Source organism: Triturus cristatus, chromosome 6, assembly GCF_964204655.1.
Source record: "Triturus cristatus chromosome 6, aTriCri1.1, whole genome shotgun sequence".
NCBI classification, from domain to species: Eukaryota; Metazoa; Chordata; class Amphibia; order Caudata; family Salamandridae; genus Triturus; species Triturus cristatus.
The window spans coordinates 1,427,499,211-1,427,514,090 of record NC_140589.1 but is presented as its reverse complement, the minus strand read 5'-3'; the positions used below and the strand labels follow the sequence as shown (position 1 = coordinate 1,427,514,090).

Below are 14,880 nucleotides of genomic sequence, written 5' to 3'. Positions count from 1 at the left end.
AAACAAAAAGTGTGTAGAATTACACGAATTACACAACCTAACTCCGGAAACGAAAAAAAAAATCCGAAGTAAGAAACAAGGGTCGGGGCGGGATTCGAATTGATATGGTCGCGGAAATGGAGAGAAAACGGGACAACTAGATGCACAGAAAGAGGTGGGTGAAAAGGGGTGATGCAAATATGTCAATTTTCTGGAAAAAATAGAGGGAGGAGGTAAAGAAGTAAAGAGTGTTCGCAAAGATGACAGAGGTTGGGAGGAGAGGCTTCAGCGGTCCATAGTGATGGACAGACGGCGGCGGTGTAGGGAGTGTGTCAGAGGAAAGACAGACACCGGTAACGAGGGGCACCAGAACTGTTGAGAGGAGGGGCTCGTCTGTCAGTGGTGAGAGGCAGCGAGCGCGTCTGTTGAAGGCACGGGCAGACAGAAGTTCAAACAGAGCGTCAGCACTGGTGCCTGGACAGCGCCAGTGCCAGGGCCGGCTGGACAGCTCCCCTGGCTCAGCGCCTACCCCTCGTGCTCAAGGCTTCTGGTGCACACTCAAAACTCATCATCCTCGTCCAGATGCAGCCCAGCGCCTGCCTGTCCCCCGGAGAGGAGCCGTGAGCGGGAAGCTGGCAGGTGCTGACGTCCCCCCCTCCACCCGCGCCCAGAGGGGAGGGAGTAAGAGCCGCTCCACCCAACCGAGGAGCCTTTAAGAAGAGGCGGAGGGGGCTTACACCAGACAGGCACGAGCCCCCTCATAACTCCTTGCAGGTCGAGCAGAACTAGGAAGACTTTGGAAACCTCAGCGCACAGACCAGCAAGGAAGACCCCTTCCTCCTCAATGGTGGAGGTCACCTGGAGAGACTTTCTGGCTTGTGTTCCATCTTTGTGACCTGAAGGGGTGCTACTCGCGCGGAGCTCCAGGAATTCATTCTCATACCTGTGGGGTGTCATGTGGTAGACGTGGCCCCTCTCTCCTGGCCATAGGGATTCCGCGGGACTTCCACCAAGGAGCAGCGCCTCTTCAGGTCCTCCCGTCTTGTTGAGCTGAAGGAAACAGGAATCCTAATTTCAAAAGCAGCACGTTGCTATTTCCGTTGGGTTTTCTCATGTTAGTGACGCTGATGATTTGACTACTCTTAGTGTGAAGGAAGTTCTCCGCCAGAAGGAGCGCCGAGCGCCCCTTTCCTGATGATGACTTTTTTACGCTTTGTCGAGAGAGAGGGCAGCAGTCACAACTTTCCACTTTACTTTTTGTTCATTATTTTCTGTTCCACGTGTTCCTCTCAGATGAACGCGCACCTCCAGTCCGCCCCGGAGCCCACGCCCGGGGAGTCCCCCGTGAATGGAAGCGGCTGGGCCGGGAACGCCAGCACCCTGGAGCCCGCCCCGGGCCCCGAGCCCACCGGGGAGCGCGAGATGGCCATGTTCGCCATCCGGTGCGTCATCCCCTCGCTCTACCTTCTCATCATCACCGTGGGGCTCCTGGGCAATATCACCCTGGTGAAGATCTTCATTACGAACAGTGCCATGCGCAGCGTGCCCAACATCTTCATCTCCAGCCTGGCGGCCGGGGACCTGCTGCTGCTGCTCACCTGCGTGCCCGTGGACGCCTCCAGGTACTTCGTGGAGGAGTGGATCTTCGGTGAGGTGGGCTGCAAGCTCATCCCGGCCATCCAGCTCACCTCGGTGGGGGTCTCGGTCTTCACGCTGACCGCTCTCAGTGCTGACAGGTAAGGGTCCTGCCCAGTGCTTAATTTGTAAAAATGTAAGTGCCAGGGCCCTTCTCGGGAGGCCACCGCAGTCTCCACCAGCCATTGCCCCTGCCAGAGCTGCTAATGACAGACCAACACAACTACTAACCATCCCACTCCTACGAGTGTGACACTTCAGACTATTCCAGGCCATCCAAAGCTAGATACTGTTGCGAGAGGCTTGTGTTATTAATTTTTTATGTATATTGACTTATTGAACACTTATGCTCATCTCACATTTTGACAGATAGTGCCACCATGTGGTGACTGTCAGTAGAGACGGTGCTGATAATTAAGTGCCAGTGCTGAGCACCAGAAACCACCAGCTCAAATTAAGCACTGGTACTACCCCGGCAGTCAGCTGCGTTCTTCAGAGTGTGGTAAAGTCAGATGGCATGGGCCTGGTAACAGCCTTGTTCATGAGCATTGGCAGAATGACTCCACAGGACCAGAGGACTGTTACTGTGATTATGTGTGAATGTGTCAGGTATCTAGCGGAACTTTCAGGAAGGGTCTGTAAGCAGAGCGCAGGCATCAGATAATGTTACTGAGGTAAGGCAGTATTCCCTTAGACATTGAAGACACTGCACGTTTCTGTAAATGTTACAGAACTCTGGATAGACTTTCTGTCAAGCTCTGTGTATACTGTCGGTGTGTGTGAGTGTGGCAGGGATCAGCTGAACTTTTCAGTACACTCAGCAAGCCTAAAGCTGGTATCGGAGGATGCGACAGGGCTTAAGATGGCTGTCTAGACACCGAAGGCACCGCAAGTAACTATAAATGTTACAGAGCTCTAAAGCCTAAAGCTGGCATCAGAGAATGCGACAGGGCTTAAGATGGCTGTCTTAGACACCGAAGGCACGCAAGTCACTGTAAATGTTACAGAGCTCTAGGTAGACTTTCCATCCACCACTGTATATATACACACAACAGGTATGTGCCAATTGAACAGGAATTGAGCTGAGCTTTTCAATAGGCTCTGAAAGCATTCACTTGGTATAAGTGAAAGCTACGGGGATAGATTGTTATCTAGACACTGAAGACGTTGCAAGTCACTGGCAATGTTAAGAGCTCCAGGTGGACTTTCCATCAAACACAGTATATATACACATGAATCAGATATGTGTGAGTGTGGCAGGGATCTAGCTGAACTCTCCAGTACACTCAGCAAGCCTAAAGCTGGTATCAGAGGATGCGACAGGGCTTAAGATGGCTGTCAAGACACCGAAGGCACCACAAGTCACTGTAAATGTTAAGAGCTCCAGGTGGACTTTCCATCAAACACAGTATATATACACACGAATCAGATATGTGTGAGTGTTGCAGGGATCTAGCTGAACTCTCCAGTACACTCAGCAAGCCTAAAGCTGGTATCAGAGGATGCGACAGTGCTTAAGATGGCTGTCAAGACACCGAAGGCACCACAAGTCACTGTAAATGTTAAGAGCTCCAGGTGGACTTTCCATCAAACACAGTATATATACACACGAATCAGATATGTGTGAGTGTTGCAGGGATCTAGCTGAACTCTCCAGTACACTCAGCAAGCCTAAAGCTGGCATCAGAGGATGCAACAGGGCTTAAGATGGCTGTCGAGACACCGAAGGCACCACAAGTCACTGTAAATGTTACAGAGCTCTAGGTAGACTTTCCATCCACCACTGTATATATACACACAACAGGTATGTGCCAATTGAACAGGAATCGAGCTGAGCTTTTCAATAGGCTCTGAAAGCATTCACTTGGTTTAAGTGAAAGCTACGGGGATAGACTGTTATCTAGACACTGACGACGTTGCAAGTCACTGGCAATGTTAGGAGCTCCAGGTGGACTTTCCATCAAACACAGTATATATACACATGAATCAGATATGTGTTGGTGTTGCAGGGATCTAGCTGAACTCTCCAGTACACTCAACAAGCCTAAAGCTGGCATCAGAGGATGCAACAGGGCTTAAGATGGCTGTCAAGACACCAAAGGCACCACAAGTCACTGTAAATGTTAAGAGCTCCAGGTGGACTTTCCATCAAACACAGTATATATACACACGAATCAGATATGTGTGAGTGTTGCAGGGATCTAGCTGAACTCTCCAGTACACTCAGCAAGCCTAAAGCTGGCATCAGAGGATGCAACAGGGCTTAAGATGGCTGTCAAGACACCGAAGGCACCACAAGTCACTGTAAATGTTAAGAGCTCCAGGTGGACTTTCCATTAAACACAGTATATATACACACAAATCAGATATGTGTTGGTGTTGCATGGATCTAGCTGAACTCTCCAGTACACTCAGCAAGCCTAAAGCAGGCATCAGAGGATGCGACAGGGCTTAAGATGGCTGTCGAGACACCGAAGGCACCACAAGTCACTGTAAATGTTAAGAGCTCCAGGTGGACTTTCCATCAAACACAGTATATATACACATGAATCAGATATGTGTGAGTGTTGCAGGGATCTAGCTGAACTCTCCAGTACACTCAGCAAGCCTAAAGCTGGCATCAGAGGATGCAACAGGGCTTAAGATGGCTGTCAAGACACCGAAGGCACCACAAGTCACTGTAAATGTTAAGAGCTCCAGGTGGACTTTCCATTAAACACAGTATATATACACACAAATCAGATATGTGTTGGTGTTGCAGGGATCTAGCTGAACTCTCCAGTACACTCAGCAAGCCTAAAGCTGGCATCAGAGGATGCGACAGGGCTTAAGATGGCTGTCGAGACACCGAAGGCACCACAAGTCACTGTAAATGTTAAGAGCTCCAGGTGGACTTTCCATCAAACACAGTATATATACACATGAATCAGATATGTGTGAGTGTTGCAGGGATCTAGCTGAACTCTCCAGTACACTCAGCAAGCCTAAAGCTGGCATCAGAGGATGCAACAGGGCTTAAGATGGCTGTCAAGACACCGAAGGCACCACAAGTCACTGTAAATGTTAAGAGCTCCAGGTGGACTTTCCATCAAACACAGTATATATACACACGAATCAGATATGTGTGAGTGTTGCAGGGATCTAGCTGAACTCTCCAGTACACTCAGCAAGCCTAAAGCTGGCATCAGAGGATGCAACAGGGCTTAAGATGGCTGTCAAGACACCGAAGGCACCACAAGTCACTGTAAATGTTAAGAGCTCCAGGTGGACTTTCCATTAAACACAGTATATATACACACAAATCAGATATGTGTTGGTGTTGCAGGGATCTAGCTGAACTCTCCAGTACACTCAGCAAGCCTAAAGCTGGCATCAGAGGATGCGACAGGGCTTAAGATGGCTGTCGAGACACCGAAGGCACCACAAGTCACTGTAAATGTTAAGAGCTCCAGGTGGACTTTCCATCAAACACAGTATATATACACATGAATCAGATATGTGTGAGTGTTGCAGGGATCTAGCTGAACTCTCCAGTACACTCAGCAAGCCTAAAGCTGGTATCAGAGGATGCAACAGGGCTTAAGATGGCTGTCGAGACACCGAAGGCACCGCAAGTCACTGTAAATGTTACAGAGCTCTAGGTAGACTTTCCATCAAACACAGTATATATACACACGAATCAGATATGTGTGAGTGTTGCAGGGATCTAGCTGAACTCTCCAGTACACTCATCAAGCCTAAAGCTGGCATCAGAGGATGCAACAGGGCTTAAGATGGCTGTCAAGACACCGAAGGCACCACAAGTCACTGTAAATGTTAAGAGCTCCAGGTGGACTTTCCATTAAACACAGTATATATACACACAAATCAGATATGTGTTGGTGTTGCAGGGATCTAGCTGAACTCTCCAGTACACTCAGCAAGCCTAAAGCAGGCATCAGAGGATGCGACAGGGCTTAAGATGGCTGTCGAGACACCGAAGGTACCACAAGTCACTGTAAATGTTAAGAGCTCCAGGTGGACTTTCCATCAAACACAGCATATATACACATGAATCAGATATGTGTGAGTGTTGCAGGGATCTAGCTGAACTCTCCAGTACACTCAGCAAGCCTAAAGCTGGTATCAGAGGATGCAACAGGGCTTAAGATGGCTGTCGAGACACCGAAGGCACCGCAAGTCACTGTAAATGTTACAGAGCTCTAGGTAGACTTTCCATCCACCACTCTATATATACACACAACAGGTATGTGCCAATTGTACAGGAATCGAGCTGAGCTTTTCCATAGGCTCTGAAAGCATTCACTTGGTATAAGTGAAAGCTACGGGGATAGACTGTTATCTAGACACTGAAGACGTTGCAAGTCACTGCAAATGTTAAGAGCTCCAGGTGGACTTTCCATCAAACACAGTATATATACACACATGAATCAGATATGTGTGAGTGTTGCAGGGATCTAGCTGAACTCTTCAGTACACTCAGCAAGCCTAAAGCTGGCATCAGAGGATGCAACAGGGCTTAAGATGGCTGTCAAGACACCGAAGGCACCACAAGTCACTGTAAATGTTAAGAGCTCCAGATGGACTTTCCATCAAACACAGTATATATACACATGAATCAGATATGTGTTGGTGTTGCAGGGATCTAGCTGAACTCTCCAGTACACTCAGCAAGCCTAAAGCTGGCATCAAAGGATGCAGCAGGGCTTAAGATGGCTGTCGAGACACCGAAGGCACCACAAGTCACTGTAAATGTTAAGAGCTCCAGGTGGACTTTCCATCAAACACAGTATATATACACATAAATCAGATATGTGTGAGTGTTACAGGGATCTAGCTGAACTCTCCAGTACACTCAGCAAGCCTAAAGCTGGCATCAGAGGATGCAACAGGGCTTAAGATGGCTGTCGAGACACCGAAGGCACCACAAGTCACTGTAAATATTAAGAGCTCCAGGTGGACTTTCCATCAAGCACAGTATATATACACATGAATCAGATATGTGTTGGTGTTGCAGGGATCTAGCTGAACTCTCCAGTACACTCAGCAAGCCTAAAGCTGGTATCAGAGGATGCGACAGTGCTTAAGATGGCTGTCGAGACACCGAAGGCACAGCAAGTCACTGTAAATGTTAAGAGTTCCAGGTGGACTTTCCATCAAACACAGTATATATACACATAAATCAGATATGTGTGAGTTTTGCAGGGATCTAGCTAAACTCTCCAGTACACTCAGCTAGCTTAAAGCAGGTATCAGGATGTTACGGGGTTTAAGATAGGCGGCTGTCTCGACACTGAAGTCACTGTAAAAGGTACAGAGCGCCAAGTCCAGTTGGACTTTCCATCAAATATGGTCGATGCCAAAAGGGTGGCCAATCCCCTTTCCTTATCCTCAACCAGGGATTTGCACCTGACCAGTGATATGCTGCATGTAAAATGGTCACAGCTTGTCGATAGTCCGGACATATTGCTCGCCATAAACGAGGATGAATCAATTACTGTAGCAGAGATGAGCTTAAGGCCACGAAGGGCCGAGGACCAAAGGATAATTGCAGACGTGCACGGTAAGCTTATCAAGAAAATAAAATAATATTTTCTTATTTCCTCAAATACAAACCGCAAGCATCCTCCAGTCCAGTCAAACTGGTTTAACAAGGAAAGTAGACAAGAACGCAAGTCACTAGCAGAGGCTATGAAAGCCAAAGATCCATCATGAATCCATCTAGCCAGGAAATCATAGAAATCAAGTCAGGCTAAGGCAAAAAAAAAAGAGTGGGACGATGAGAGGTTGTCAAGAACTAAAAATGGCTTGCTCTGCAAAAGATTCAGTGGCTTTTTGGTCCTTAGTAAAGCAGGAAGAAGTGGGCATCCGCTTCCCCTCGAAATCATATTGCCCCCGATAAATGAATCGACGAGCTTTCAGTGTTATATTCTGGGACGGATGAGCTGGATGAGCAGACCAATATCTGCCCTCCTACCCCGACAGAACTGTCATTCGAGATAGCTGATGTCTTAGCTGCTCTAGATGCAGTCACAAGGGGCAGAGTACACAGACCTGATAGTATACCACGGGCTTATTCCCGCAGGATACAGACAACTGGTCAAGGTACATTCTAGTTTTAGCAAACGCCACAGTGCGTGGAACCCTGATACCAGATTCTTGGTGGGGCGCTGATCTAAACCCTGTATTAAAAAAAGGTGAGGGCTAGGGGTTGGGTTTTTAGTGTAGTCAGGAAGAATGGCGCTCAGACTCGTACACGTGGTGTTATATGTGAACCTGAGTAAGTACGGTGCTGCCAGGTCAGGGGAATAACCCAATAACCCCCGGAAGTATGTGAATCGAAAGATTCACACTGGGTGATGAGCAACAGTCCTGGGCACACGTGGTGTGGGTATGACACTGGTGTGGAAGTTTCGTGTGTATTGAAGTTTCAGTGGTCGACACCAGTATGAGAACTGAAAAGGTATTTTAACGAAGCAACGACTGAATTTGAAACAAACAACCAGCCGACACGTGTTTCATCACTAGGAGTGGTCCCGTGACTCTTCAGGGCTGTGTGGCGTTTGTAGCGTTGAGGAGAGCAGGCCCCAGAAAGCCGGTGATAATTCCAACCTGGCAGGGGTTTGTGGTGGAACCAAACGAGTGAAGGAGGCGGTGCTCCTCATGGTACAAAAGCACGGTGTGTGTCCCGTGAGATCGGTGGTGAAGCGGGTAGGGGGTGCAGCCGCGGGTGTATGTAGTCCCGAAATCTGTGGACGGAGATGAGGTGGGTGCGCCATTCCAAAAGTGGACGTGTCTCAGCCTGCAATTATTAAGAAAAAACGTCCAGTGTCCGGAGGAGAAGGCTCAGAGGGTTCAGTTCTTTATGGCTTGGAATTATGAGGCTTTTCGAACACATCCACTCTTACTAGCTTGGAGAACAAGTTCCTTAGGAGCATGATACGTCTCCCAGAAAGCACACCCCTAAACCATTGATGCCTGATTCAGGCAGAAAGGCGGTAGCCAACAGAGCAAGACTCCATCCAATACTATACTGGTGTAGGCTGTGGTCCACACCTGAGCTAGTAGATTATGCCACAGCCACAAGGGTTGTTCTGGAGGCTGATCATTCCCATTAGATCGACTGGCTCCAAAACATCAAAAAAACATTGACTAACATAGGAATGAATGTATTATGGGATAATCCAGCTGGTGCCTCATTTCCCAAAGCAGAAAAACTGCAAGAACATTACTTGTTAATGATTTCTATGGATGAGGTGCGAGTAGCTAAGAGCACGACTCTGCTTTCTGGAATTGAAATACTCTGGCAAATAATTATTTTTATGTACTGTATTTGCCTTAGCGATGGTGAATAGATGATGTTATATGCTCATACTTGCTAACCATCCTTGTACACTGCAACACTTAGGCTCTCATGCATAGATTATTTCAAGATCTTGCTTTTCAATTTATTTTTACTGGATTTGTATTTTAAATGCTTTTATGACAAGTGTTGTCGAAATAAAGTTTATTTAAATGAAATGAAATATATATACACATCAGGTATGTATTGGTGTTGCAGGGATCTAGCTGAACTTTTCAATAGGCCGTGAAAGTATAACGCAGGTCAAAGGGGATGTTACAGGGATTACGGTTGACTTTTCTCCAGACACCGACTACAATATAAGCCACTGTAAATGGTACAAAGCACAGGGTCAGCTTTCCACCCACCACTGTATATTAACACAGCAGGTATGTGTGAGTGTTGCAGGGATCTAGTGGAACCTTTCCTGTGGTAGGTATACAGGCATGTTTCAAGGGTTTATGCTTCACTTATCTCTGTCTAGAGATGATTGGAGGCTATGGCCATCTTGTAGATGTGTAGATATACCCTTCCACTAGGTACAGATATGGAAGTGCATGCAAATGTAGAGTGGGCCTAGGTAGACATTTATGAAGGTAAAACTAGCGCAGGCCTGGATCACGGATGTACTTAGTTCACCACATAAACACAAATGTTGCAGCTGTCTAGGCAGATCATCCTCCAGTCACACCCCCTAGAGATAGAGAGGTATATAACAATTTCTGAGTACCATTTCTATTGGCCGAGGAACATAATTGCGCCATCTTGGAGGAAGACCTTAAGGTAACAGAAGAAGGTGGAGCTGGAGAAGTGAGAGAGGGGCACCAGCTGGTCTTGCACCTGTCCGTTGATGTGTGAGTGGTGGGCTGGTCTGAGGCGCTGACCAGAGAGGACGGCACGAGGACCCTGCAAGTCCCTGGCAATCATTATTCAACTAATCTCAAAGGGCTGTTTTCTGAGTTGATCTTGTTGATAGATTGGTTTGCTCAAATTTGCATATGCACCTTGCTGGGCAGGCGAATTGTGAACATCAGCTGTAAAGGACCAACAGTGCAGTCACCGAGGTGATTGTTTTTTCATGACTGGTAAAAAGACCCTGGCTAGGTTGCGTTTCCTGGTCCTTTATTCTGGGGTGGGGGGAGGGGTAGCGGGGGCTGTTCCCAAAGCACGTAAGCTAGACTTTATTGTTTGAAAAGATTGCAATTTTTGGCCTTCAGAGTTAGCCACTGCACTAACCCCTCCCAGCAGGGGTGTAGCTTGGTCAGTAAGACGGGGGGGGGGGGGAGCTTCAGATTTTCCCAACAATTACGCTGGCCTATAATGTTATAGTACATTATAGGACATGCACGGTGCACGAGAGGGGCTTAAGAGGCAGCGGAGAGGAAGAGGAATGCGGATTGGTAAGAGTACTAAGTGAGAGAAAGCACATTATTTTGTACAATATACAACATTTTTTAAGTCTTTTTAGAGAGAGATAGAGAATGTGTGTGCGTTTTTGGCTGTGTATAAAAATTGTGGTGAAAAATGACAGACACCTCACCATACCCGACTAAAAGCACCTGCACCCAACTATTTATCACTAAATATATTTATTAGGGGATGTAGCACCCCCCCCCCCCCAAGCTATGCCTTTCAGCCGCTCTCCTGCACACATTGGGATACAAAGAAGGACCCCTGTACCTGGGCTGCCCTCTGTCCCTGCTGCCAACCCCTTCTTAAGCAGACACTGTCTGTTCAGGGTAAACCCTAGGGCTCGAGTCGGAGGTACACGTGGTGGACCGCGTCCACCCACTCTTTTCTCAGGGTGGACGCCGTCCACCCTGCCAAGAAGTTGAGCTCCTTTCTAAGGTGTGCTGAACTCGTCCCTGTGTAAGTTTGAAACACCGGGATTCATTCAGCAGCGCCTGCTCGTTATCTGCTTCCTTCCGAGCAGCAACGTGCCGACGGGGAGGGGGGTTTTGTCATTAGAGACTCCAGCTAGGCCATAACAAAGGCTGAACTTAAGGCCCATTTGGCCTTCTTTGTCCGAGTATCCAGACTGGGGGCTGCTTGTAGCCTCACACCTAGATGTAAGTGTAGAGGAACGGAAACAAAAGCAGCAGCTTGTTAACACTTCAAAGGCGCATAAGAGGCACAATTTTGACTTTGTTGGGACCCCCATATAGAATAGATATTCATGCACTGGAAGAATGTCGGATGCGTTACTTTGTCCCACCGCAAAAGAAAAATTCAAATACCAGTATTTTTTTATTTGTTTTACAGCGCTGTTCATCCCAATGTAGGGTGCCCGATCACTTTACAGCAAACATACATATTATATTGTCAATAAATCACACGTTTGTAAATCATTGTACAGGATCTGTTACATAAGACAGTGAGGGTTGCTGGGTGTAGGAGTCACATATCTTTCAGAGCTCACTGTGCTATACTAGAAGGATTACAATGCAATTGCGTTTAACAAAAGGATCTCTGTGTTCAAAGCAGTAACCCACTTACCTATCTACATAAAATAAAATCTGCCATCTGCATGTTACATGATGTGCTTTGCAGGAGGCGCATTAACCCTGCATGCTACTTTAGGTCAGAACCAGGACTGGACAAAAACAGATCTTTCCATCAAATGTGTTAACCACCAGGCAGCTAAAGCAGTCACATCTACATGTAAATGTGCTGCACATGGAATATTACGCCTGGTGGGGTAGGATGGCAGCAGAGTTAGTTCCTCAATCCTTGGGTAAAGGAACCTGTCACTTGTCGTGAAGTCACTTCCTGTGATGTCACTTCCTGCAATGCAACACGCCGTGATGTCACTTCCTGTGATACTATCTAACATGGAGAGTCCCCCCACTTCTTTTTTTGGGACTTGTGCCCTGGTATACCACTTGTTATTCCTCTCTGTGTGCAGTTTGAGTGCCTATTCATTACTTGCACACTGTGAATGAATAAATACTTACCATTCGCTGCTCCCACTCTTTCAGAGAGGCAACCAGCATGTCAAAGGGGTGAATTATGTGCCAAGTCCTGGTGTGCTTCAGGGTGAGTGTGGACTGAGAAACTAGTGGCTGTGGGCAAGAGGGGGTGCAGTGGCAAATGGCATGGCACAAGGTGCATTTTAAGCACATTGGAACTGTAGTTTTAACCCACACGTTCGGGGACGTGAAGACTACATAAGGGAGTTATTTTTTTGTTTCAGAAATGTCCTGCCAGAGAACATTTGTAAACATGTTAAGCACAAGCTTCGACATTGGTCAACACTTCGTGGGAATTTGAAGACTGTCTTATTGTGTGGTGGCATAGAAAGAACAAACGGACAACAATTGCTGATGAACATGGTGTTTGGTAGGTGCTCATGAGAACTGAAAGTTACATCAAGATGGAACATCACCCACGTTAATACCAGTGCACAAGCAGCGTGTGGCTCACCACTGTAGGGGCATTTGTAAAGGGTGAAAAGGCACTGGGGCATATTTCAGAGCTGTGTTAGGGCTACAAATTTTAGGGAAAAGTAATGGGCGGAAACTTGAATACATCCCTGCCGCTGATAATTAATTTCCAGTTTATCACTTCCAGGCACTTTTTGTTATGACCGAAGTTGTTTCAGATGGCTGTGCACCCTTTTCTACAATACCGATTTAATGGGTCTAAAGTAAGCTTCCAGATGACGTAATGTGGGCGTTTCCTCTTTTTCACTGGGGCGTGACTCCATGCAAATGACGTAAGGTATTTTCCAGCACTCCTTTCCATATTACAGTTGCATGTTCATGGGAAAGAGAGCGAGAGAGGCGGGCGGGGTACCACTCAGGAAGCGTGACACAGTGAATGCGCCCTTTGATGCATCTTGGGGGAGAGGCACAGAGGCTACTGTGGAACCTCCAGGGATTTTTTCAAGGGGTAGGTACGTGCAAAGACACACTCTCATGGTCCTGATCGTCCTGCAAATGGAGGATCGGTGAAACCCTACAGGCACGCTCTCAGTGCGATGGGAGTCCTGCTGGGCAGGTGAAAGCTGCACTGCGGCCCCTCAGTGCTACTCTGAGTGCCCCAGTAAGGGCTGGGCAGTGTTTGACTCCATCTCTCATTGGTTCAGTAGGCCACCTGCACGGAAACACAGAGCAGCAGGTTAATCTGCCTGCTGCAGCCATTTGTGATTTGGGAATCAAAGTTATGTGTCCTGTTCCATAATTTTGGAGTCGATAGTATCCTGTCCATTGGAGCGTGTACCAGTAATACACCCATCCAAGAAACCATTTGGTTTGGGTTGTCTGCATTGAAATTGCAATAAGTACTTGTAAAATCTCGCAGAAGCGGAATTTTTCCATTTGTTGACGAATTTAAGGGCAACTATGGTATAATTTCAGGTTGTAACTCCGTTACATTTTACTATATGAATTTCATATATTAGAAAGTGGATATTGGACTTTGTATTTCACTGCCTGTGCGATTCTTGCAGACTATCCCTGCCTGCCAATTTGCTCGACTGCTGAAATCTTTTGCTAAAAATGCAAGATTAGTGCAGTTGGCTGGTTGCATGTATATTCCTCTTGGATTAATTTCCCAAGTATCTGTGATGGTATTAATTAAAAATATATAGTCCTTTGTTTTATGTGATGGATCATTTTTTATTTATATACCACCTGTATATTGTTTCTCTGCTCTTCTTACATGAGAGTACTACTCGTAGCCTACGCGTGTTACATGTAGACTACACGTGTTGCACATATAGCGATCCATACCGGGGGCCTTGTCAAGGATTACATTTGGTGATAGTCTGCTACTTGGCTTTTTTATAAATATAATCAGGGTTCACTTTGTGGTCCTGTATCTTGTATGGTTGGTACTCGGCGTTCTGTGATATGCAATATGTATTTGTAAACCAGTCACAGGTAAATCAAAGGAAGAATGACACCTGCCAGGCCTAAACTGTACAAGCTGTAATGTGCAGATGAAGGACATGCTGTAAATAGACTTTGGTAAATCCAGTTAGTTTGGCTTTAATGTACTAACATATGCCAATACTGGCAAGAACAAGTGTTTGTATGCATTGCATGCACACATGTTGTTCAGCACATTAAAGCCAGACCTACTTGCTTTGCCGGTATTGGGGAAAAAGTAGCAAGATGATTGCTTTCTGAGTCAAATGCACATATGAAATAAAGAACTGTATTTGACAAACAGTATGATGTTTGAATGTACTTTTCAGATGTAAAATAGCTCCTCATTCACTCTAATGGAAGCACTCCCTAATCTGTATAGTATTGGGCCGGTGACTTTTGTGAGCAAATTACAAATGTGAAGTTATGCAAAAAATATCCAGATTTGCAAGATGAGGTACTTGTAAGCATTGAAACCACCCAGTGTTGCTGGTCTGGATGTGTATGATTCTGCAGTCTAATAGCCCCCTCAACATGGTGGGCGCTAACCGCAAAGAGTGTCTGTGTTAAAGCAGTTCAGACAGGCAGAATTCGCAACCTGTGGAAAGGTTCCATTTTAGTCTCTATCTTTAAGAAGGGGAACAAATGTGACCCCGATAACTACAGGTCTTGGCATTACTCGGCCCAATCTCAGGATTATGGCATAAGCGATATGTTATGATTTATTCACATGGAGTCATGACTTCTGGTACCTGCCACTTTGTCCACAAAGGAGGTTTCTGAAAAATCCAATCCATTGTACCACCCGTTGTGCACATCAAGGTGGCATTTGATACATCTGGCAGAGTGGGCCAAGCTAGTGCTACTGAAGACCCCAGAATACCTTTTAAAGGATCTCCTATGTCTCTTCTCAGACACATGGGTTGTGAATCAGAGACACAAGGGTGAAGGAACTCTAAGGGAAATTAAAACCTTTTGTTTGGTAATCAGGAGTGCTTCTTACTCCCCTTGCTTTTACTGTCTTTAGTATCCATGTTGACAGTATACCAAGAA

General features: G+C 46.5%; 1 protein-coding gene across 1 annotated transcript in view; it reads left to right on the top strand.

The window, feature by feature from the left end:
* The first annotated feature begins 749 nt into the window (after positions 1 to 749).
* Positions 750 to 14,880, top strand: part of NMBR (neuromedin B receptor) — a 335,270-nt gene continuing 321,139 nt past the window's right edge. Inside the window, exon 1 of the mRNA XM_085609352.1 lies at positions 750 to 1,715. Within this exon, the coding sequence (XP_085465478.1) occupies positions 1,174 to 1,715 (542 nt within the window). The 5' untranslated portion in view covers positions 750 to 1,173. The remainder of the gene's footprint in view (positions 1,716 to 14,880) is intronic.